The sequence below is a fragment of the Alternaria postmessia genome (assembly GCF_024291825.1).
Source record: "Alternaria postmessia strain BMP 2775 chromosome Unknown scaffold_48, whole genome shotgun sequence".
Classification (NCBI taxonomy): Eukaryota; Fungi; Ascomycota; class Dothideomycetes; order Pleosporales; family Pleosporaceae; genus Alternaria; species Alternaria postmessia.
In genome coordinates, this window is record NW_026260121.1 from 50,857 (window position 1) to 72,812 (window position 21,956).

General features: G+C 53.2%; 10 protein-coding genes across 10 annotated transcripts; 5 read left to right on the forward strand and 5 right to left on the reverse strand.

The window, feature by feature from the left end:
• Nucleotides 1–132: 132 nt before the first annotated feature.
• J4E82_007269 (uncharacterized protein) lies at nucleotides 133–2,323 on the reverse strand (the record flags this gene model as incomplete). The annotated part of the gene is made up of 6 exons (XM_051733515.1): nucleotides 133–233; nucleotides 288–891; nucleotides 943–1,514; nucleotides 1,568–1,881; nucleotides 1,950–2,031; nucleotides 2,188–2,323. 6 exons carry the CDS (start codon nucleotides 2,321–2,323, stop codon nucleotides 133–135), a joined length of 1,809 nt encoding a protein of 602 aa, XP_051586698.1.
• A 1,756-nt stretch (nucleotides 2,324–4,079) lies between these two features.
• On the forward strand, nucleotides 4,080–6,379 carry J4E82_007270 (uncharacterized protein; the record flags this gene model as incomplete). Its single annotated transcript, XM_051733516.1, has 3 exons — nucleotides 4,080–4,244; nucleotides 4,302–5,290; nucleotides 5,356–6,379. 3 exons carry the CDS (start codon nucleotides 4,080–4,082, stop codon nucleotides 6,377–6,379), a joined length of 2,178 nt encoding a protein of 725 aa, XP_051586699.1.
• Nucleotides 6,380–7,299: 920 nt separating this feature from the next.
• Nucleotides 7,300–8,717, reverse strand: J4E82_007271 (uncharacterized protein; the record flags this gene model as incomplete). The annotated part of the gene is made up of 4 exons (XM_051733517.1): nucleotides 7,300–8,084; nucleotides 8,121–8,435; nucleotides 8,489–8,599; nucleotides 8,696–8,717. 4 exons carry the CDS (start codon nucleotides 8,715–8,717, stop codon nucleotides 7,300–7,302), a joined length of 1,233 nt encoding a protein of 410 aa, XP_051586700.1.
• Nucleotides 8,718–9,791: 1,074 nt separating this feature from the next.
• On the reverse strand, nucleotides 9,792–11,423 carry J4E82_007272 (uncharacterized protein; the record flags this gene model as incomplete). The annotated part of the gene is made up of 1 exon (XM_051733518.1): nucleotides 9,792–11,423. The coding sequence occupies one exon, from the start codon at nucleotides 11,421–11,423 to the stop codon at nucleotides 9,792–9,794; it is 1,632 nt and encodes a 543-aa protein (XP_051586701.1).
• Nucleotides 11,424–12,194: 771 nt separating this feature from the next.
• ROC1A (RING-box protein 1A) lies at nucleotides 12,195–12,647 on the forward strand (the record flags this gene model as incomplete). The annotated part of the gene is made up of 3 exons (XM_051733519.1): nucleotides 12,195–12,296; nucleotides 12,352–12,501; nucleotides 12,549–12,647. 3 exons carry the CDS (start codon nucleotides 12,195–12,197, stop codon nucleotides 12,645–12,647), a joined length of 351 nt encoding a protein of 116 aa, XP_051586702.1.
• Nucleotides 12,648–12,866: 219 nt separating this feature from the next.
• Nucleotides 12,867–13,278, reverse strand: J4E82_007274 (uncharacterized protein; the record flags this gene model as incomplete). Its single annotated transcript, XM_051733520.1, has 3 exons — nucleotides 12,867–13,064; nucleotides 13,115–13,174; nucleotides 13,228–13,278. 3 exons carry the CDS (start codon nucleotides 13,276–13,278, stop codon nucleotides 12,867–12,869), a joined length of 309 nt encoding a protein of 102 aa, XP_051586703.1.
• Nucleotides 13,279–14,391: 1,113 nt separating this feature from the next.
• On the forward strand, nucleotides 14,392–16,356 carry J4E82_007275 (uncharacterized protein; the record flags this gene model as incomplete). Its single annotated transcript, XM_051733521.1, has 1 exon — nucleotides 14,392–16,356. The coding sequence occupies one exon, from the start codon at nucleotides 14,392–14,394 to the stop codon at nucleotides 16,354–16,356; it is 1,965 nt and encodes a 654-aa protein (XP_051586704.1).
• A 1,103-nt stretch (nucleotides 16,357–17,459) lies between these two features.
• J4E82_007276 (uncharacterized protein) lies at nucleotides 17,460–18,319 on the forward strand (the record flags this gene model as incomplete). Its single annotated transcript, XM_051733522.1, has 3 exons — nucleotides 17,460–17,534; nucleotides 17,611–17,737; nucleotides 17,814–18,319. 3 exons carry the CDS (start codon nucleotides 17,460–17,462, stop codon nucleotides 18,317–18,319), a joined length of 708 nt encoding a protein of 235 aa, XP_051586705.1.
• An 827-nt stretch (nucleotides 18,320–19,146) lies between these two features.
• On the reverse strand, nucleotides 19,147–20,368 carry J4E82_007277 (uncharacterized protein; the record flags this gene model as incomplete). Its single annotated transcript, XM_051733523.1, has 2 exons — nucleotides 19,147–19,857; nucleotides 19,913–20,368. The coding sequence occupies 2 exons, from the start codon at nucleotides 20,366–20,368 to the stop codon at nucleotides 19,147–19,149; spliced, it is 1,167 nt and encodes a 388-aa protein (XP_051586706.1).
• A 257-nt stretch (nucleotides 20,369–20,625) lies between these two features.
• Nucleotides 20,626–21,549, forward strand: HOB3 (BAR adaptor protein Hob3; the record flags this gene model as incomplete). The annotated part of the gene is made up of 3 exons (XM_051733524.1): nucleotides 20,626–20,638; nucleotides 20,691–20,787; nucleotides 20,874–21,549. The coding sequence occupies 3 exons, from the start codon at nucleotides 20,626–20,628 to the stop codon at nucleotides 21,547–21,549; spliced, it is 786 nt and encodes a 261-aa protein (XP_051586707.1).
• Between the last annotated feature and the right edge of the window lie 407 nt (nucleotides 21,550–21,956).

Consider the following 21,956-nt stretch of genomic DNA (forward strand, 5'->3'; position numbering starts at 1 on the left):
CCTGTTTTCCCCAACCGCCCAGTCGTCTCCCTATGGGCTATCAATGGACTCTATCTTGCACAGAAGTTGCTCGTCCTCAGAATCTTCCCATGACCCTGACGTATCGTGACTGACTTCAGAACCATGACTGGCCTAAGGTCCGGGATATCTGTCGAATCTCCAGATACGCGCACGCATGTCACCACTGCCGGTAGCGAAAACGCCTCCTGTGGGGCTAGGGGCTACAGAGATGACTGAAGGAACTTTGTTAGCGACTTGTGCAAGCCTTGAAGCTATCTCAAACGTACCTGAGTTCTTGTGTCCTTGCAACATGAGTTGCGCGACACCAGTGTGAGGGTCCCAGAACTGGACACCACGGTCTTTGGAACCACTCAGTACCCAGTCACCATGTGGGGTAAGCGCAACACTGAGCACAAAGTCCTTGTGACCCTCAAAAGTGCGGATGCACTTGCCGCTCGGCTGGTGCCCGCCTGGGACAAAGCGGTTGTTGGTTGACAACTCCCACATCTTGATTGTCTTGTCCAGACTGCCACTGACAAGACGGTTTCCGGAAGGAGCGAAAGCCACACTATAGACACTGTCCTTGTGGCCGTGCTCGCCTTCGAGGCGTACAACAAGCTGTCCAGTCTGAATGTCCCAGACGCGAACGCTCTTGTCGAGCGATCCGGCTGCAACGTAGAGGTTGTCTGGAGAGATCGCCACAGTGGTGACACCGTCCTCAATGGAGAAGTTGGAGACTTGCATGTTGGACTCAAGATCCCAAAGACGGACACTCCTATCACCACTACCAGATGCAATGATCTTGCCGTTCCTGGCAAAGTCCAGCGAGTAGATGTCCTGCTCGTGTCCAGTGAATTGGTGCTTAATGGTGCGGCTAGCGATGTCCCAAACCTAGCTAGGCGTTAGCTGTTTTCGAATTTGTTACGTGTCGAGATGACTTACCCTGATGACCTTGTCCTCAGCACCGGTTGCGAGGTATTGCCCGTTAGGACTGAAGCAAACACTCCTGATGTACAAATCGCCATCCTCGGGAAGGCTTCCGTCCTGAAGATGCGCGACAGGGTTACCAGTCTCGACATCGAAAATCTGGGCCGAGCGGTTGCAACCAGTCGCAACCCACCTACCATCCAAACTGAAGCGTACACAGCAAACCACGCTCTGATGTGGCAAGTTATGGATCAAGTCGACATCAAGCACGCGCCTGGAGCGAGGGTTGAAGACAGCAAACCAATCGCTGCCCTCCTTCTTCAGGTTCTCTGGCAACTGCTCGATATCTAGGTCAGCCAAGACGTTGCTCTGGCTGAGAGGAATGTGGTTGGGCGCCATCAAAGCATTCGGCTGCTGATGATGGTTGGGGGGAGGAGTTGGTCGCGGGACTTGAGGCGATCCGGGATACGGAGCAGGGTTGTTCTGCTGAGGAGTCGCGGGGTTGGGAGGACCGTTGGGAGGACCGCGAGCAGGACCTGGACGCTTAGCACCAGGGGAGGCAGTGGGCTGTGGAGGCTGACCATAACCTGCGACGTATTAGCCAAGACGAAGTTGATTGTAGGGACTTATTGAAACTCACCATTTACAGATGGACCCTGCTGGTAGCCGCCAAAGTGCTGTGGTGGGCCAGGAGCAGGGTTGAGTCCGGGCGGGCCTTGGGGACCTCCCAGTTGCGGCGGCATGCCATGGCCCTGGGGCGGCTCCTGTGGGGGAGGTGCCAGTCCCGGGCCACCTTGGGCAGCACTGCCTGCCATTATGCCGCCGAACAGGTTACTAGGTCCATGGCCAATCTGAGGTGGCTGAGGCTGCGAGGGGCCGTGGTGCTGCGAGCTCTGACTGGGGCCGCCGCGAGCTTCAAGTTCGCGCTCGAGCTGGGTGATGCGCTCCTCGTATCTACAGTGCAAGTCAGCATCCAAGGTACTGCAGCAGTGTTCCTGAGCGGTGAGTAAAGATGGGCTCACTTTGCTTTCATCTGGTTGTGTGATTGTTCGAGCGAGTAGACCTTGCCGCGGATCAACTCAATCTCCTGAATGTGGCGGGAAACTGGGAGAAGCAGTCAGCAGCTGTTCATGGGAAGATATCGAGCTTTTCGCAATAAGATGCAATCAAGGACATGCGCAGAAAGTTTGCTCCGGAGATGGTTCCGCGTCGAAATGCGGCTGCCTCAATGCGCGGCTGAATAGCATGGAGGAGACTCACTTTGGCCTTCGGCATCGATGCTACGCTGCGACTCGGTTTCAAACTCGGTCTTGATGTTGTCGAGCAGCTGATTGAGGCGTTGGGCTGGCTCGTTGCCTTGGGGGCCTCCCATGACACGAGGAGGGTAGTGGTTCATGCTGGCAGTTGACGCGCGCCCGTGGAGGATGATGCGAGGATGAGCTGTCGATGTGCTTCGCGTCGTGCGCTATTCAGACGCGAACAGCAGGGCGCGGTATGCGACGGGGTCGTGTGGATGCCTGGTGGTCGCAAGGCTGTTGTCGCACAGCTAAGACGAGCTATCTAAACTGGTGCACGTTGACGGGGCCGGCCCTTTGGTGGGCGCGACGGGTATCGGATGGATGGATGGTGAATGAAGCCAGATAGGGATGCAGACGAGTGCAGTTGGTGTGGTGGCTGTGAGATCGCTGAGGTTTGAGCGCAAGATGGGTGGGTCTGTGGTTGGTGCTTTTGCTTGGCTTGCACGGAGGAAGCAGCGTTTCAAATCCGGCAGGCGGGAAACATCAGCATCTGGAGTTTGCGCCGAGCTGGTCTTCAGCCACGACAACATCTCGCACCACTGGCGCTATTGGGACATGCGCCCGTGGTACTCTCCCTCCCCGCATCCGCACCCTCTCGTCCCAAGGCCTCGCCTGCATCTCCTCTCCCATTCGTGTCGGGCGCTCCGCTCCACCCCATCATGACGGACCCTTGCTGGCACTAACGCTGCCGTTCCCGCCACGCTAGAGGGCATTTGGCCAAGTTGCATATCACACGTGTTTGTCCTGTTTTGGCACAATGGGCTTTCTTGCCTTACATCAGCACCCCAGTTGTATGTCGACTCAAACGACGTCGTTCCACAGCAACTTGCCACCCCCACGATATGTTCTAGCCAGTTGCCCATATGCTGCAATCCCAAGCGTCTTTGGAAGATCGACTGTGCATATATAGTCCAATGTGTCATGGCGGCCCAGATTATGCAAATTGTTGGAGCCCGGAGCTAGTCCTTGCTTTCTACGTTGCATGAGACCTTATATCCGTATCACCACCCTTCACATTGAACAACGCTGTCTCCCGTTTCCACTCCATCTGCGGTGCTAGTTCACGTGTAATCACGATGGTTACACGACGCGTTTGGCGGCTGAATCGCACCTAGGCAAATCCATGGCACGCGGCCCCTCGAGCGTCCCGTGCTGCCGGCTGATTCGCCCAAGACAGCCACGGAAAACTCGTTCATGTCAAAGGACGCACTCTTCCACTGCATCGAGACCAACGCAGCAAATCCCGCAACATGGTCGTCTTCGCCGTTGTGCCGTGACGAGCTGACAAGCGTGTAATTGTCGCTCTTTCCTATTCGTAGTCACACGTGAAAGTGCCTAGCGTCGTCGCGTAGGCTTGGAAGCCATCTCGGAATGCTCACCTCACCAGATCTCGGCCCGCAGTAAGGGCTATCGTCGCGTCACCCCATCCTCCTGTGTCTATCTTTTTGCCTGCTGGTCGCCACGGTGAATGCACCCTGTGATCTACATCTTTCCATTCACCGTTTTCCAACAGCCGACGTTGCGTATCCTCTTCAATGCGTGATCCCACGGCCCGTACCGGCCTGTGGTCTACTGGCTACCAGCAATCGCCACTGCTTCCTGGTGTGATATTCATGCTGCACTTAGCATGCTCGCAATCGCCGTGGCCGCTTCAATGTCCGTGGCAGTCACAGGCTACTGCCCAGACTCACCATAAAAGCGCTGCACTCGCCCGTGGTTTTGTTCCAGTACAGAACATTCTTCGCTATCATCGAAGATTGCTATTATTTGCTACTTGTTATCAATCGACTAATCGCTACATCAGACTTTCGACTTCATTTTCTTACAGAACCAACTCCAACACTAGTGTTCACCATGTCGCTCCAACGTGACGATACTACCGAGCAGCGGCCCACACATATGCACCGACGTCAGTCGTCGACTTACGAGCGACGTCAGCTCAGCATCACCTCATTCAAATCATCTGATGCACTCCACAAACTCAAGGAACAAAAGGGAACTCTTGCGGCTGCTGTCGAGGTCAGTACCACTAAATTTACATCCTCAAGATTTTCTGCTAACATGTGGATTTGGCAGCCTCTCTATGCAGGCCTTGCTGTCGCTCAATCGGACGATGGAGACTTGCGTTATTGCATCGCTTTGCATGATGGAACCTACACCATCAACTGCGAAAGCCAATCCTTAGAGCCGCCTAGGACTGTAGGTGACGGCAACTCATCGAACGAATCATCCCGCGTTGGATCAGGAGTCTCCACACCAATGTCTGTTGGGGACGTTTCTGAAGCTCTAGCCAAAGCCTTCATCGAATTCCTTAGCAATTATCGGGAGAAGAATCTGTCCAAGCCTATGGGTGCTACTCTGACGACCCATCTCGCTAGCCTAAGCCCCCATCTTGCTGTACGCCTGTGGACCGAACTAGACATCATACCATTCATCTTCCCTGCCGATGCGAAGGACAAAGACGAGATATCAATCCCTCTTGATCAGGAAGCCGAGCATATGGCCAGGAAGACAGTAAAGCAATTCAACGTAAAGGGCGAATTACCTGTTCAGATGGGCCATCGCCGCCAGGTCTTGGTTGATCTTGACAGTCGAGTGCACATAGTCGAGCGCGAAAGCTACGACTCTACTGCTAGAGCAGATACTACAGGGGCTGCAACTATGCACTACGCCAACTCGCTAAAGCATAGAAGGACCAAGATCGCATTTTTCAACAGCACAGCACAGGGTGGAGGTGTTGCTCTTATGAGACATGCTCTGATGAGATATCTGAGTCTTCTTGGCATAGACTGCAGATGGTACGTTCCATACGGAAAGACGGATATCTTCAGGATTACCAAGGACAATCACAACATCCTCCAAGGTGTCGCAACGACCGGTGAGCGTCTTACCGACGACAAGATCGCCGCGCTCGATGCTTGGGTAGTTGAGGAGGCTGAGAAGTGTCACTGGGTTGAATTTGGTGGCCCTCTTTCGGCTCGTGAGAAGGGCGGCGCCGATGTGATTATTGTTGATGATCCTCAAATGCCGAGTCTTGTCAAGATTGCCAAGGAGAAAGATTCCAGGTCAGTATGCCTAATTTGCTGCCAAACCTTTGTCATTTCTTCTGTGTGCTAAATCAGTCTTCTAGCCGTCCGGTCATCTTCCGCAGTCATATTCAGGTTCGAGCTGACCTGGCTGATCAGGAAGGGACCCCTACATCCGAGGTGTGGAATTGGATTTGGAACCACGTCAAAGACTGTGACGTCTTTGTTAGCCACCCTGTTCGAGCTTTTGTACCCAAGACAGTCACACCTGAAAAAGTTGGTTACTTGCCTGCGACTACAGATTGGCTAGACGGCCTGAATAAGCACATGCACCCATGGGATGAGCAGTACTACCTTCATGAGCTCAAGGTTCAGTGCTTTGCGGCCGGCATGCGTCAACTGGCTCATCCGGACCGCAAGTACATTGTTCAGATCGCTCGCTTCGATCCGGCGAAGGGCATACCAGATGTTCTCGCGTCATACGCCAGTTTACGCAAGAATTACATGAAAGACACGCCTCTTGCAGATATTCCGCAGCTCGTGATAGCTGGACATGGTGCCGTTGATGATCCCGATGCTACCAGAATCTTCAAGGAAACCGAGACTGCTCTCAACGGAGACTACAATGAGTTCAAGGACGATGTCATCATCATGCGCATCGGCCCATCAGACCAAATGCTTAACGCACTCATGTCCTGTGCCCACATCGCCCTTCAGCTCTCCACTCGTGAAGGCTTCGAAGTCAAGGTCAGCGAAGCGCTCCACAAAGGTACTCCTATAATCGCAACTCTCGCTGGTGGTATCCCTCTGCAAGTTCAAGATGGAAAATCTGGCTTCCTAGTTAAGCCTGGTGATCACGACGCTGTTGCGAAGCACTTGTACGATCTGTTCACCGACTCGGAACTCCACTCAACTATGTCAGAGTACGCGAGCAACCACGTTAGCGATGAAGTCAGTACTGTGGGTAACGCGCTGGCATGGCTTTATCTGGCGGATGAGCTCTCCAAGGGTGAGCATGTCGCGCCTAATGGTCAGTGGATCAACGATATGGCGAGGCAGAAGGCAGGTATCCCATATCGGAAGGACGAGGATATTCTGGTTCGCGATGTGAACTTGACTGGTAACTGAAAATGAATGTCTTTGGGCTCTGTTAGATACCACTGCATGATTATGAGGGGGACGAAGGTAGTTTCCCTCGTTTGATGACACCACACATACTACTATTCTATCTTCCAGAAACATCAATGTGCTGACTTTACTCGCTTTTGGTACTAGCTTCTGGAAGATTTTCGGTGTCTCGTTCTGGTTCATACGTCCGTTTCATGCTGTTTTAGTCCAGTCTTTTGTGCTCCCATTCCCATGTCTCTATTATACATAGTCTTTGAAACCATGTTTTGCCATGACCTCTCATGTTGCCCTCCTCCAAGGGCAAGCCTTACGTGCAGTACGATAGGAATTCCACAGTTTCTTTATATATTCGTTCCACTCAGAATTGCTCAGATCCTGGGTTTCGAAGTGGTAACGGACGGATCTCTTAACAGTGTACCGCTTCGTTCGGCGACATCAAACTCTCTCATTCTCGTTGTTGTCTCGGTCACCTCGCAAACCGTGCAGTGCAGCTCAGTCGGGAAATCGAGAAAGTGCAATGGTTGTAGAGATAACATGAAGGCAGAGAGAGAGGATATTCGAGATAAATGAATACGACTGGGAGATTCATATGCTGCAAGCCTAATCCTGAAGAATCGTTGACAGGCTAGTGATTTGATGAGAGGAGGACATACATAAACCAGTAATTTCTATCTAACGACTTGCTGCGACGCAGGAGTGAGAAACATAAGGCAAAGCTACTCCTGCCAAAAATGTCCATCATTTACTCATCAATGTTCACTACCGGGATACCTTCCATGTTTATGCGAAGGGCGAACAATCTCTTCATATGACGCGGAGCTGTGTTGTGTGTTTCTCACATAAAACAACGACATGTTCACACCCTCACCACTTTCCTTTAGTGCACCCTGGCAGCCACTAACAACTCAGCCAAATCGACCTCAGATATCAGCGACAAAGTGGAAGCCACCCCACCTGTCGCGAAACAACATGCCGCCTCCCTTCCCATCGCGTCCTTGGCTAACCCGCTTCTCAAGCATCCAGTCACCTTCCTTGCTAGCATCATACCTCTTAATAGGTCCGATCTCCCGGTCCTCTGCATCAACACCATCCGCCGCACGTACACTGTCGTGTTGATACCTAACATACTCGCTGAAGCGACTGTATCCCATACCATCACTGCTGTCGCGAACGGTCAGACGCTGATTAGGATCTAGCATGAAGCGCGCTGCAAGGGGTGATTCAATAGAGCAGCTGCGTGGAGTAGTACCGCAGCCAGAAGGGAATCCAAGACGCGCCTCGATGGAACTGGATTGACTACGAGGTGTGGAAGTCGTCGCCGTGCTTGCGCTACCACGGTTGCTGGACAGAAGAAATATACGAGTACCGCTTTCGCGCATAAAAGCTAGCGTCTCTTCATCGAGACTATCTGGCCGAGGAGGACGAACAGGTGGCGGACCGGGGCGCTTCTCGAAAGGTACCGTGATAGGGTTCTCTAGGATAGGAGGACTGCAGAGCTGTGCCATAAGTCGAGGGCGCGAGATGGAGATGCTGCGGCCTTGAGCCTTGGGATGAGATATGCGTGACCCACGAGCTGCGGCTGAAGGTGTAAGAATAGGACGACGTGACTTGGAAAGTGACACGCCTTTCGGAATCTGTGGGACCGGCGGGGGCGGTGTTGACTGCGTAGAGCCGCTGTCCTTACTGCCTCCGAACAGGCGCGAGCCTAGAATCTAAGTCAATATTGAGCCGACATGTGTACAAATAGTGAGTAACATGCCTTTGCCCTTCAGCAATGCGAAGCTGGGGCGAGACTTAGGTCGATGCAAGTTAAAACCACCATTGGTATGTTCGTGCTCTGACATAGCCGAAGAGTTGCGCGAAACTGGTAGAGGTGCATTTGTGTTTTCCTCGTCGTCATCATCATATTCGGGCAAGTTCTCAAAGCTATCGCCCAGTTCTGTCGGGGTTACACGGTCGGAGACCAGAGCAAACAGTGTCGATGACGAAGATTTGGAAGACAGAATGGGCAGTGGCGTATCCGGCTTGTCGTTTCTGCGCCGGAAGAACCGCGATGCTACGAGTTTGAGTCAGTTACATGCCTGCGCCTACATGCAAACGAATACCCACGCTTGTTCTTCATACCAGCATCTTGGATCCCAGCGTCAAAGTTGACATCTGAGCTATCGGTAATGGCGGTCTTCTCATCACGACTTGGGCTATCTCGAAAGAAGTGCGAGGCTGTATGTCCATTAGCACTGATCGTTTGCAGTCGGTATGCGAGAGCGGGAGTCGCAATCGGTCAGATACCGTGCAGAAAGTGTCACGACAGCTCACCTTTGCTCCGAAGACTCTTCATCCTGATCGGTTGCGATGACAGTTATAACAAGTGGGGGTTGAATCAGTACGTCGGATTAGCTAAGAAGTACAAATATCGCGTAGTTGCGCGTGTTAAGCACCGAAACGAGTGGGTGGTGGTGCGAGGAATTGTGGATGGAAAAGGGAGCGATGACGATAGTAGAGTGAGCATATACCGTTTGGAAGGTTTCACGGTGAGGCACATCGCGCTCAGCTCCAAGCTAGGACTGGTCTGTGGTACTAGTGATGTCGAATAGTGAAAGTGAGAGCCCAGTCAAGCTCCTACCACGGTAAGCCAGCTGAAGAGGATATAAGAACACGAGAATTTAGAGAAGATTGAGATGCAACTGACAGGCTTCGGACCGACAACGTTGACCTCGCCCATCGACTGATCGGCTTTATTGTCTCCTACTCTTGCCCATGTCATCTGTTGTTCTGGCTACGGATCTTGCACGATGAAAACGAGATACTATGAACTAAAGAGAAGGACATGTCATGTATCAACATCTCACCGTCATGAAAATGTGCAGAACAAAAACCATGTTTGGACATGAAAACCCTGTGCCTCCCAAGAGAAGCACCAGAGCCGAGCATCATGCCCTTATATTTTTTTCTTGATTTTTACTTATGGTTTGTGGTTGTGTAGTAATAGTAGTCGAGTTGAGTCGTGCCTGGATCCAGATTGTGGACAGCAGAACATTGTCGGAGGAAGCTGACTTCTCACAGCCCGTCGAGACAACCTCAAAAAGTGCCTAGGCACCGTAACATGAAACGTGATGCCAGAGAACGCCTAGTGTCCAAGTCTTGGAATCCCATGTCCATGCACCCATTCATGAACAGTGACGAAAGAAACGCTTGCGCTGGACAAAAGAACCTGAGACGACGTACCCGTCAATGCTCACTACAACCATGAAAACAGGCGACAATAAGTCGCTCGTAACGCCGTAAACTCCAAATGAAATGACAGTACAATCATGCGCCATGAACATGAAACAAATAGAAATCCCATATGAACAAACGAAGGTAATGGACGAAATATATGTCCGAATATGAGAAATTTCGTGAAGACGACAGGCTACCTGACGCTGGACTCGCCAGCCGGATTGAGATTAAGCAGACGTTTAAGATCCTGCTCCAGGGACAACGTATCGGAAGGGGTAGAGGTTTTCATTGGTGAAGCGGTAGCGGCAGGTGCTGATGTCTTGCGTTGTTTGGCTGCGACCGAGGAAGGGACAAAGGACATCATGCTTGTAAGAGGCTTCGCGGCAGACGCTGGAGGGCCGTTGGCGGCAGTTTTGCCAGGTCCAGGCATGTTGCCTCTCGTCTGATTGGAATCTGGGCGAGGTTGGTGTGGCTGTCGACCCGGGGTCCTCCTGCGGTTGTTAGGGCTCTGCTGATAGTGTTGCACAAAAGGTGTTGATGAACGAGGCGCATTGGGGTGGCCTCCATTGCCGTTTCCTGGTTGGATTCGAGAGAAAGCGTTGGGATCCATCATTTGAGCTGGAGGAACAGAAGGAAAACCCTGGAAATCGCCTTGTCCAACCATAGGAGACTCAGCCGAGATCTCAGTGCGAAGACCAGAGTTGCGTTTCTTTGCTGAATTGCCCTTCGCTGCTTTGAATAATGGGGAGAGGTTTCGGTTGCCATAGAAAAAGTCAGAGTCTTGGTTCGGTGGCTGTGTCTGCGGTGTGGTGGGCCCTGATGCATTCTGGGCAGGATGCTGGCCTCCATGGAAAGGTGACGGTGTTTGGCCTGAAAAGCCTTGCGGTCCTTGAGCATCTGGACGAGGCGGTGTTGCAGAAGGTTTTTTCTGCGACATTGAAAGCCGATTGAATAGGTCTTGCATAACGTCATTGCCGTTGCCCTGCTGTTGCATGTCCTTTAATTGTGGGACCTGGTTGGGATCTGTAACGGAGCGGTGCGAGGCTGGTGATGCTACAGGGGGAGGAGACATGTGCGCGTGTTTGCTTTCACCATCGAGCTCTATGGGGAAAACGCCGTTCGTGGAATGGTAAGAATCATGCTTGAAGTGCTGCGGTCTGGCTGCATCCACTGGGTTGAGAGCTCCGTACGATAATGGGCGTCCATGGTTGCCTTTGGCTCTCTCCGCTGCATCGGCCTTGAAAAGCAGATCCAGTGGGGACTGTTCATCACGAGGGGGAACGGCCACCGGGGCACGAGAAGGAGAAGCAGAAGGACTTGGAGAAGCAGAATCAGAACTATCTTCGGGCGGAGGTGTTGGAGGACCAGCACGTGTCTTGGCCGGCACAGAACGAGAAAGAAACTTGGGTATAGGCAGAGCAGAAGGCGCAGGAGAGGCATGAAAAGTAGGTCCAGCGTAGGCAGCCTGGACCTTGGCCGGAGTAGCAGACGGGTTGATCGGAACGGGCTCTGATTCTGGAGGAGAGAAGACGCGGTCGATGGACGGGTGAGACTGGTTGGGCTTTCTCATGTTGCGCGGTCCCGAGGGTAGCTGCGCGTCCTCACCCGAGTAGGCCGCGCCTTCCGCGTGGGCAAGTTCAGCGGGCATCTTGCTCGGGGAGGCTCCTGCTCCATTGTGGTGATTCTGGTTGTAGCCATTGTGTGCGCGGTTGCCTCGCGGTTTCCGTTGCGACTGTCGGCCCTGGTTGGTGTGCGGTGCCTGAGCTGGGCTCTGCGGCTTGCCCCGAGGAGCGCGTGGAGAGGCAGTAGTCTGTGCCGTCGACATGTGAGGCGCTAGTTGTAGTGTATTGCTATGGGGTGAGTGCAAGTTATCTAGAGGGGCGCAGGCGGACGCTCTTGGTTCGTGATATGCAAGTGGGTTGGAAGGTGGGCGATGACGCGGTCTGTGTCTTTGTCTGTGTCTGATAAGGTAGGATTGGGTAAGGGTTAGATGTTGAAGTGGTCATATCCAGATTCGCGGGGTATAGATAGGCACGCGCCGTCGGGTGAATTAGGGCGAAGAGTGAGGGTGTCGTGAGCAGAGTCGGTCGCATCGACGGTGAACGGCGCGGAGGTGGCTGTGATCAAACAAGGCTGATCTCGGCAAGGCGCACTGACGATTGCGGCGACGTAGGGCTGAGTGGTTGGCACCTTGGGTATGATGGAAGCGGAAGTTTGTTGGACGCCGGTCTCGGGATCGTGACAACTGTTGGGGTTTCGACGTTTGTTCGTCTGGAAAGATTTTGGACGTTTAGCGAAATAATCGGTATTCTCGTTCATCCGTTACGTCGTCCCAGAGTTGGTCAACGGGGCCGGTCTTGGCAATTTGGAGCTCGCAGCTGGAGCCTGACGCCTGCACACTGCGCCTTCACCTTGTAGACACACTGGCACCACCTTAACAGCACTTCGCCACTCGACATTGTTCTGGAAGCCGTGAGAAGTACTTCTTCGAACGCCACAACCTGCTCACCGCCCACGACCGCTCTCGCTCCACCTCGCGAGCTTCAACTTCAACCAAGTCCCCGCAACCCCCGCTACACCAATACACCAGACACCAATGGCGGACGTCGACATGGCAGATGCGCCCCCGGCGAAGACCAAGACGGGCAAGGCCAGTGCTGCTGGAGAGGGCGACAAGAAACGGTTTGAGGTCAAGAAGGTAGGCATTACACGACAGACGACAACACAGGATGGTCAAAGCTAACATTACTTAGTGGAACGCAGTCGCTCTCTGGGCTTGGGATATCGTCGTCGACAACTGCGCCATTTGCCGTAACCACATCATGGACCTCTGCATCGAATGCCAGGCCAACCAAGCCTCTGCCACCAGCGAGGAATGCACAGTCGCCTGGGGCATCTGCAACGTACGTTCCGCGACAAGGCTTCTGTGGTTCATACTAACACATGACAGCACGCCTTCCACTTCCACTGCATTTCACGATGGCTCAAGACCCGCCAAGTGTGCCCGCTAGACAACCGAGACTGGGAGTTCCAGAAGTATGGTCGATAAGCGCTGGCGAAAGCTGTAGAGAGATGGGTTTCAACAGGAACAAACATGGGTCTTGGTTTCATTCGGTCGTCCGGCGTTAGTAGGGCCTTCACAAAAGGGCTATGAGAGCACCAAGTAGCAGCATAGGCGGTCATCATCATCGAATCAGATTCCATTACGATCATGAATTGTGTTCTGAGCATGCATTTCCTCCTTCTCTTGCTACATGCGACCAGCCAGCTATCCGATTTTCTGCCCGTCCACGTCGATGTTGTACTGTGGCGTTGAGTTGTACGGTGGGAGCCAGTCTTCGGGGTTCTTGTTGTAGAACGGCCACGGGGGTACGACAACGAGGAATGTGAGGGCGGAGCCGGCGAGGCCAATGTAGAGTGCTAGTCGAATGTCCTGCTGCAGGAAGCCAACGATGAATGCAATGATCTACACCAGTTAGCCTCTTGAACCGCGTCTTAGATAGAGGGATGCCATACACCAGCCGCTCCGAGCAGAACGGTACTCAGCATCTCTGCAAGCCTCTGGCCCTCGAAGTCCTGTTCGTGTTAGCCAATGTGTATAGTAACGCAGTAGCGTTGCTGCCGCGTACAATCTGGCCCTCGAACGCGTCGCGCGCTTGCTCTAATAACTGGTCTGCCATGCTGGTTGGATATGCTGGTTTGGGATATGTGTCCGTGGTGTTGCGACCCAGGGCGAGTGCAGTGCAGGTACCGGCTATTACTGGGGACTGTCTGTTACGCAGAGTCCGGCCTAACTGTCTTGGAGAGGTGGCATGTTCACGAGCCACACAGGCAACCTGGGAACGCAGGGGTCCGTAGCCGCACTAAACCTTACTAAGAACGCCTCATGGATTCACGCCCAAGACTGACGCAGCGACGATGTGGTACCTGGTTCCCAGCACGAAGGGCAAGAACCAAGAATAATTAGGCCGCGGAATTTACGGCAGCAGTTTCACTCGCGAACTCCCCACAACGGCTGAGTTCTGGACGCGTCACATGCACGTCTGGGAGCGCTTCTGCCCAATCAGCTTGGGCCAGTAGGCTCCGTCTGCACAAGCTTTTTCCTTGACCCATCGCTCAACCGCCCGTATTTGAGTCCCGCACCGTCCCTCAAACAACATTCCCACCGTCCGCCTGGACTCCCACCCACTGCACCTCCCATCGACTTTCAACCGCCTCACGATACAGACCATCAGCAGTCGCAATCGCGCACCCTCCATCTGTCCGGCACTTATCCCCGTGGACCGCCATCCACCACCGCGACTGATCGCTCAAGGGGTCTTTGTTTTTGCAATCATCCCCTTACACCGCACCTTCTGACGCTACGGCGTCCATATCCATACAAACCACCAAGTTGGCGGGACTCTACCTCGACAAGCTTTCCTTCATCCGCCCCTTGCTCGGCACAAAAGCCTGGGTATACGGAGGCGACCACAAGCCACCATAACTGGGTCTAACGACAAACACTACACATTCGCTACTGCATCACCGTCTTTACAACTCTTCCTATTCCCACAGAGGGTGTGGAAGTCTGGCTACCGGACTCTGTCTTCCATCGGCTTAGTGTAGGGGACGACCCTACGCGAAGCCATCGTCAAGTTGAGCGCGCCTTAGAGGTGAGCGCTCACAAGCGACTCGCCCGCTTCTGTGGTTCTTGCGCTGCAAGAAGTCGCCCAACACATCACCAATCTGGCTTAACCAAAGCACACGACATCTGATTCGGAGTCAAGCTCATCGCCGCCTGAGTCGCCAATATGACTGACACTCCGAGATCCGAGACCCAGACGAGGTTCAGCACCCCGGTGTCTGACCTCGACGACCACCGCCACCAGCCTGCATCTCTTCCACGAGCCGATGCTTCGTCGCCTCCTCGCTCGCGCCGACCAACTTTCGCAAGCGTCCAGGGCCAAGACCGACCCAACATACTTCTTCAAGTCAACGAAGCCCTTGAGGCAGACATTACTCGACGCGATTTCGAAAGCGCCGTAGTCGATGACGACCAACACTTGGCTCCCGACGCCTACATTCGCCGCGGCTCTCTAGCACACAGCCCTCAAGCCCGTCGAGAGACATTCAGGCGTCCGCGCGACCCGGCAATCGAGCGCCTGACTAGGAGCAGGGCTTCTTCGACGACTTCGCGGTCCGTCTCTCCTCCCAACTCTGTCGACGCATTCGCTGGTCCTCGGCGCCGCGACCGTGCCAACACTCTCCAGAGCCACGCAGGTTCCGAGCTTGAGCTTGGATTGAACCGGACGCTTTCTCGTGGCACCGCGCGCCGACCAACCCTTAGCGACGAGCGCCCTGATCTGCCAAACGACATCGAAGTCGCGTCTGCGCACAGTTCAGCACAAGAAGATGTCTGCTTCCCTGTATCCGAGGATACAGGCAAGACTACCAGATTCGACTACGAAGAGCTGGAGGAATTTGTTGCAGAGGCTCACGACAAGACACCTATTGGCCAGCCTCTCCGTCACAAAGCGAGCGCAGCGTCTAATCTTTCTGCAAAGCCCAAGGTCTTCTCCGACCTTCGCCCCAAGTCAAGCCAGTCAGGAACACCCAAGACCGACAGCGACGTCTTGAGTCTGAAGAATGCAGACCCTGCGGTTCAAGAGAAGCTTGCCGAAGAAGGTCTCTCCCACGTTTTCGCAGAGAAGCAAACTCCGGAAGTAAAGACGAACCGCTGGACGTTCTTCTCGTCCGAATTGGACGACACGATTCATGCTGCCGAACTGGGCGGACTACTTATGCCTGGCGAACGCTTCCGTGATCTGTTTGACACACCATCAGACGGCGGCGTCTGGTGGCTCGATATGGTCAACCCCACAGAAGAGGAAGTGTTTGCCATTTCCAAGGCTTTCGGAGTGCATCCTCTCACTCGCGAGGATATTTGCATTCAAGAGCCGCGTGAGAAGGTAGAGCTGTTTCACCAATACTACTTTGTCTCGTTCCGCTCTTTCTTCCAAGCCGACAAGGAGTCGGAGGAATATCTGGAGCCCGTTAACTTCTATGCTGTCGTCTTCAAGGAGGGTATCCTGACATTCACCTTCTGCGAAAGCCCGCACACGCTCAACGTGCGCAAGCGTATCAGCCGTCTTCGCGACTACATCAATTTGAATGCCGACTGGATCTGCTACGCCCTTATTGACGACATTGTCGATAGCTTTGCACCTGTCATTCGAGGCATCGAAGATGAAGCTGATGCAATTGAGGACCAAGTCTTCACTGCACGCATTGAAGACTCACGCGCCATTCTTCGATCGATTGGCGACTGCCGCAAGCGTGTCATGCAGCTCCTGCGTCTCTTGGGTGGCAAGGCAGATGTCATCAAGGGCTTCGCCAAACGTTGCAACGAGTCGTACAGCGTTGCTCCTCGGGGTGACGTGGGCATGTACCTCAGCGATATCCAGGACCACGTCGTCACTATGATGTCCAACTTGGCTCACTTCGAGAAGATGCTCAGCCGCGCGCACTCCAACTACCTCGCGCAAATCTCCGTTGACCAAGTCATCCAAGGAAATGACAGTAACGCTACACTTCAGAAGGTTACGGTCATTGCCACAATCCTTGTTCCGCTCAACTTAATCTGCGGTCTCTTTGGTATGAACGTCAAGGTTCCGGGTCAGGACGGCAGCCTTGCGTGGTTCTTTGGCATTATCGGTGTCATCTGCCTCTTTGTTTCGGTCTGCTTGGGAGTTGCGAAGAAGATGCGTTACATCTGATTGAATTTTTTTTTGTTTTATCGTCCTGACTATGCTTTCATTGTTTGTCTTTCTTATGTTTAGTATTATCGGTTTTTCGTTTAGCACATGTATTAACGCCAGCGCTGGTGTACTGGGGGGTTGTCGTAATCCTGGGTCATGTCATACACGATCACGTCGGTTTTAGATGTACACTCTAGAATAGAAAAGTATTGTTGTTAAACGCAAGACCACTACATGCCTGGTTGTTTGCCATTAGTCACGATTACCATTAGATGCAAAAACAATGTCAAAAACGTGAGAATATGCAGACCTAGAGTCGTGTAAGAAACAAGCAAGCCTGGAATGACGACACTCGCGCACCGGCATGGTGAGCCACGTAGATGTTGGTCGAAGCGATTGGTTTCTACCGATAGACCTAGCAAAAGACTACTGCACATTGCTGTTTCAGGTCGACTGTGTGCACGTTTATATTTGTGAAATAGTGCAACATCAGTAGCCTATATTAAGGCAAAGGGTTGCATGGGCACACTCACATGACACTCCAGGATATGTCCATGGGTGACGATGCGGGTGATGATAGATAAGCCATATCTCTTCGCTATCACGCGAGCAAAGCGACCTTGGAACGCATCGCCGGTGACGTTCCGTACTGTTCCTATTCGTTCCGAGGTCGGAAGCAACGATGGCGAGGTTGCCAAAGACAGAACGCCCACCAACCTTTGGTGCTTTAACAGCAACTCTGCCGACGAACAAAGGGACATGGTGACGGTGAATCGCTGCAGACAATGAGTGAGTACCACGGCCAAGGTTCCACTCGTTGTCCGCAAGTTCGGAAGCGGTGACTTAGGCTCTTTCCGAGGGGCGGACTAAGTGATCCTTGCTTCGGCGAGAGCATTCGATCATGCAGCGCCTCAGCCGACCGACTCCCTTAAGTACAAACTCTCACCCTCCCGCCTCTCTCTCACTCCTCACACATTTCGCCAAGACGCTCCCTGCACACCAGATTCTCTCTTTTACTCGTATAAATCAACTCGACCGATTGCCTCCGCCGATACTGTACTGTTCCTGCAACACCACCAACACCACACACTTCAGCGAGAACCCCCGACCGACAAAGCGAAATGGCGGAAACGGCGCAGCGGATACTCATGAATGAGTTCAAGCAGCTGAGCAAGGAGAAGTGGACTAATATCGAAGTAAGTCCCGGTGACATTCCGTCGAGAGTCAGAGTCAGAGTGGCGATGCAGGAGCACCGAGCTAACCACGTCACAGCTCATCAACGAGAATGTCTTCGAGTGGAGTGTCGCCCTCATCGTCATGAACGAAGAGTCCATGTACTATGGCGGCTACTTCAAGGCTAAGATGTCTTTCCCGCGCAACTACCCGCATAGCCCGCCAGGTACGTCACTACCAATACGACGTTCCAGGGATGGAAAGAGTCGCGAAGCGCAGGGAAGAAACTAACGGCTGATCAGATTTCAAATTCATCCGCCCGCTCTACCACCCAAACATCTACCCCGATGGACGGCTATGTATCTCCATCCTCCACGCTCCCGGCGATGACGAGATGTCCGGCGAGACTGCTGCCGAGCGTTGGTCACCCGTACAGCGTGTCGAGACGGTCCTGATATCTATCCTCTCCCTACTGGACGATGCTGAGGTTTCCTCTCCCGCCAACGTCGATGCTGGGGTCATGTTGCGTAACAAGCCTGCGGAGTACAAGGAGATGGTGAAGAAGGATCTCGAGCTCTCAAAGGCGGATATTCCCAAGGACTTTGTCATGCCAACCCAAGAAACAGCATGGAAGCAAGAGAAGGATGAGGGCCAATTCGACATGAGCTGGGAAGACAGCGACGCCGAGAGCTTGGACTTTGGCGGCAGCGAGAGCGACCTGGACGAGGACCAAGAAATGGACTCCGACTTCGAGGCTGATGACGACGATGCGGAAGAAGAGGACGCAGACACCCCCATGAAGCGCTAGACGTTGCCCATGGACTGCAAATCCGAACCCCTCATCATGTGCGCGTCTCTGGCCCGCATGAAGGGGTCACTAAGGGGTGGGGCACTCTTATCCGAGCATTCGGGTCCTGACTATGGCACTATCGTGTCTGCATCGGCATCCTCTGGCCCGAACCCACACCCCAGTTACACGACATGGTGGACGTATGCGCATTAGTTCATCCGCATCAGCCTCACACCACCTTCTCCATCTTTCGATTCCTCGGTTTTCTTCCACATCTTCATTGTAAGCGCGGCGTTCGGTTCTGGTATTGGATTGATGGTTTTATACTTGCGACGGGCTTTTCTGCCTACGGCTTCGTCACTATTACAATGGCATTTGCATTGCATGGGAAGGGAGTTCTCAGGTCATTTTTCTATTACACGAGGCATGACTACTTTAGGTTTGCGACTTGCGGCGCAGGGGCTGCATGTGAATGGACGTAGACTTTGAAATGCATGGATTACAATTCTAGGCCAACAAGGACGACGTGTCAAGACTCATGATATACATGCGCCATGCAACAATCCTCTATGAACCAACTCCTCCGACCATATCCCTTACTTTCCAACATTTCTTCAGAAGTACAGGGCCTAGGGGCGCGGCTACTGGGTTCTCCTTCAACCAGTTGGCCAGCTCTGACGATTTGGCCGGCATCAGAACTCAAGATTTACTAGAACTCTAGATGTCACGCCTGGTACTTGATGTGAACGTAAGACAGGGGTGGTGTCTAGGTCTAAATGGACCGACAGATGGTATAACTTATTAGCGTGCAATGAGGACATAGCGTAACTACGTTCATGAGTGTGCTACCATGCCATGCCCATAGCTTTTCTCACCCTCTGCATGGTGCTTTCGGCAATTTCCTCTGCTTTTCGCGCGCCTTCTTCCGCACACTGCACTAGTTCCTTCTGATCTCCGCTCATCAATCCATGATATCGTTGCCTTATATCGCTGATGCCCATGTCAACGGTATCAGCGACCTTTTCTTTCAGCGCCCGCATACTCAGATCCTTCAAGTCATTTGCCAGGTCTTCGGGTGATGCAGCGAGAGAGTCATCAAAATGATACATAAGATCTATCAGATTTGACACACCAGGTCTGCTTTCACGATCATAGCTGACTCCTTCAATTGAGTCTGTCAATGCTGTCTTCAGCTTTGCGTGTATTTTCTCTTTTGAGTCTGTTATCATGATGCGACTCTTTGGCTTCGGATCGCTCTTGCTCATCTTTTTTGTTGGTTCAGTCAAGCTCATGACTCGTTTGGCAGGACTGAGAAGGGTTTGCGGAACGGTCAACAGAGGTCGTGACTCTGAGTAAACGTGATTGAATCCAACAGCTAGCTCCCGCGTGAACTCTAGGTGCTGGGCTTGGTCTTCGCCGACTGGGACATGGGTGGTGTTGTAGAGGAGGATATCAGCGGCTTGGAGGACGGGATAAGAGAAAAGACCAAGTTTCAGGGCGTCTTTGTTGTTTGAGGGGTCGAGTGGGGAGGCATTAGCTGGGAGGGAGAGTTTGCTCTAAAGACGGTATTAATATTACGCCTCTCCAAGCCTGTTTTCTGCTGTCGCATACCTTCCACTGGGTCATCCGTCCCAGGTAGCCCATGCTTGCACCACAGCTGAGAATCCACATGAGTTCGGCATGCTGCTTCACGCTGCTTTGCGCAAATATGATGCATCTCTTAGGATCGAGTCCCACTGCTAGCAGACTAGCCAGCATCTCTTTTCGCCATCTTGCCAATTCACTGGGGTCCTGTTTTATCGTGACGGCGTGCAGATCGACTATGGAGAACAGAAGTGTGGTGTCCGGAGATGCTTCATCTTGAAGCCTCACCCACTGTCGCAGTGCGCCGAGATAGTTTCCTAGATGTGGTACTCCGGTGGGCTGGATTCCGGAGAATATCACCTTCTTCTGTCTGTCACTGGCATCATGTCGCCGTGGTGGAGTGACGGAGTACTTGCGCAGACAAGTCGAGCATATACGGAAAGGCGAGGGCGCTGCACGCTGCAGCGGTCGAAGTGAAAACATTGAAGTTGGACGGTTGGGTCAGAATCGGAATCGTTGTTGCTCAGCCACCAGAAAGCGCGGCCGGGGTCTTGTAGCGTCGTCATTGTGGCACTGCCGCCCGCCAACAACGACTCGACCGCGCCCAACCAGCAACTCCATCTCCATTGATTCCCGCGGCTCTCCCCACAACACCACGACTTCCCACTCACGACCCTGCTTCGTGCACACCCCGCTATACATCGTTTCTCCCCCCACACCAGAGCGACCACACCGCAATCATGTCTTGGACCGGTAAGGAGCCCCTCGACGATGATCTAGGAAGCCGCCGGCTTACAAGACGCAGGGTTCAAGAAAGGCGTCAATCGCGCGACGACGCAGGTTCTTATGAAGACTGGCCAAGTCGAGCGCACAAATGACCGCGACTTCGAAACTGAGCAGCGGTACGCTTCTTCACCCGCAACCCGTCTTCTCCCTGCCAGGAAGAATACATGCCACATGAACATGAACAACACTAACGACATGCCAGCCGTTACCGCACCATGGAGACCGCCGCGAACAAGCTTCAGAAGGAAGCAAAGGGCTACTTGGACTCTCTGCGCGCCATGACCGCCTCACAAATGCGCATCGCTGAAACCATCGACGCCTTCTATGGAGATGCAGGAACAAAAGACGGCGTGTCGCGCTCTTACAAGCAAGCCGTGACCGATCTAGACGCCGAGACAATCAAAGCCCTCGACGGCCCTTACCGAACCACCGTCCTAGACCCCATTCAGCGATTCTGCTCCTACTTCCCCGACATCAACGCCTGTATCACAAAGCGCGAACACAAGCAAATGGACTACGACCGCATGCGTGCACAAGTCCGAAAGCTCACCGACAAGCCTGACAAGGATGTCACCAAGCTACCGCGCGCTGAAAAGGACGAACAATTGGCCAAGGCCGCGTACGACCAGCTCAACGATACCCTCACCACCGAACTTCCCCAACTTATCGATCTGCGAGTGCCCTACTTAGACCCAAGTTTCGAGGCGCTGGTCAAGATTCAGTTGAGGTTCTGCGCGGAAGCATACTCAAGAATGGCGCAGGTACAGCAATATCTGGATGCAAACACAAGAGATCAGTATGCACAGGGTGAGCTGGACGCACGGGTGGAAGAGGTGCTACAAGAGATCCGGGACTTGAGCATTGCGGGTACCGTATAAGAGGTTGGCGGAGACGACACGTTTTCGTGTATCGTGTGTGGTAATTCTCTGCGGCGTCAGAATCATCGTTTTTGCGGCATTGATTTGGTTGTATAAGGACAAGCAAAGGAATTGAACCATGATTTCACTGTTCCCAATGATCAACGCCTCGAGGTTGACGTAGCACATGCAAGGGGCCCTGGCTTGTCACTGCAATCTCCACTCATTCCGCGTATCGATAGTCAGCAGCTCAATCTGTCTTCGCCGATTGAATAACCATGCCACGACGTTGACGTCCGCTAGATCACCTCCAGGCTTCGCCCCATAATTAGGGCTTGATCAGAATGTAGGCCTGATTTCTCAACAAGCAAACATAAGTGGCTTGCATCCTGCTGTAATGATGTTTGTAGGCACTGTCGATAGAGTAG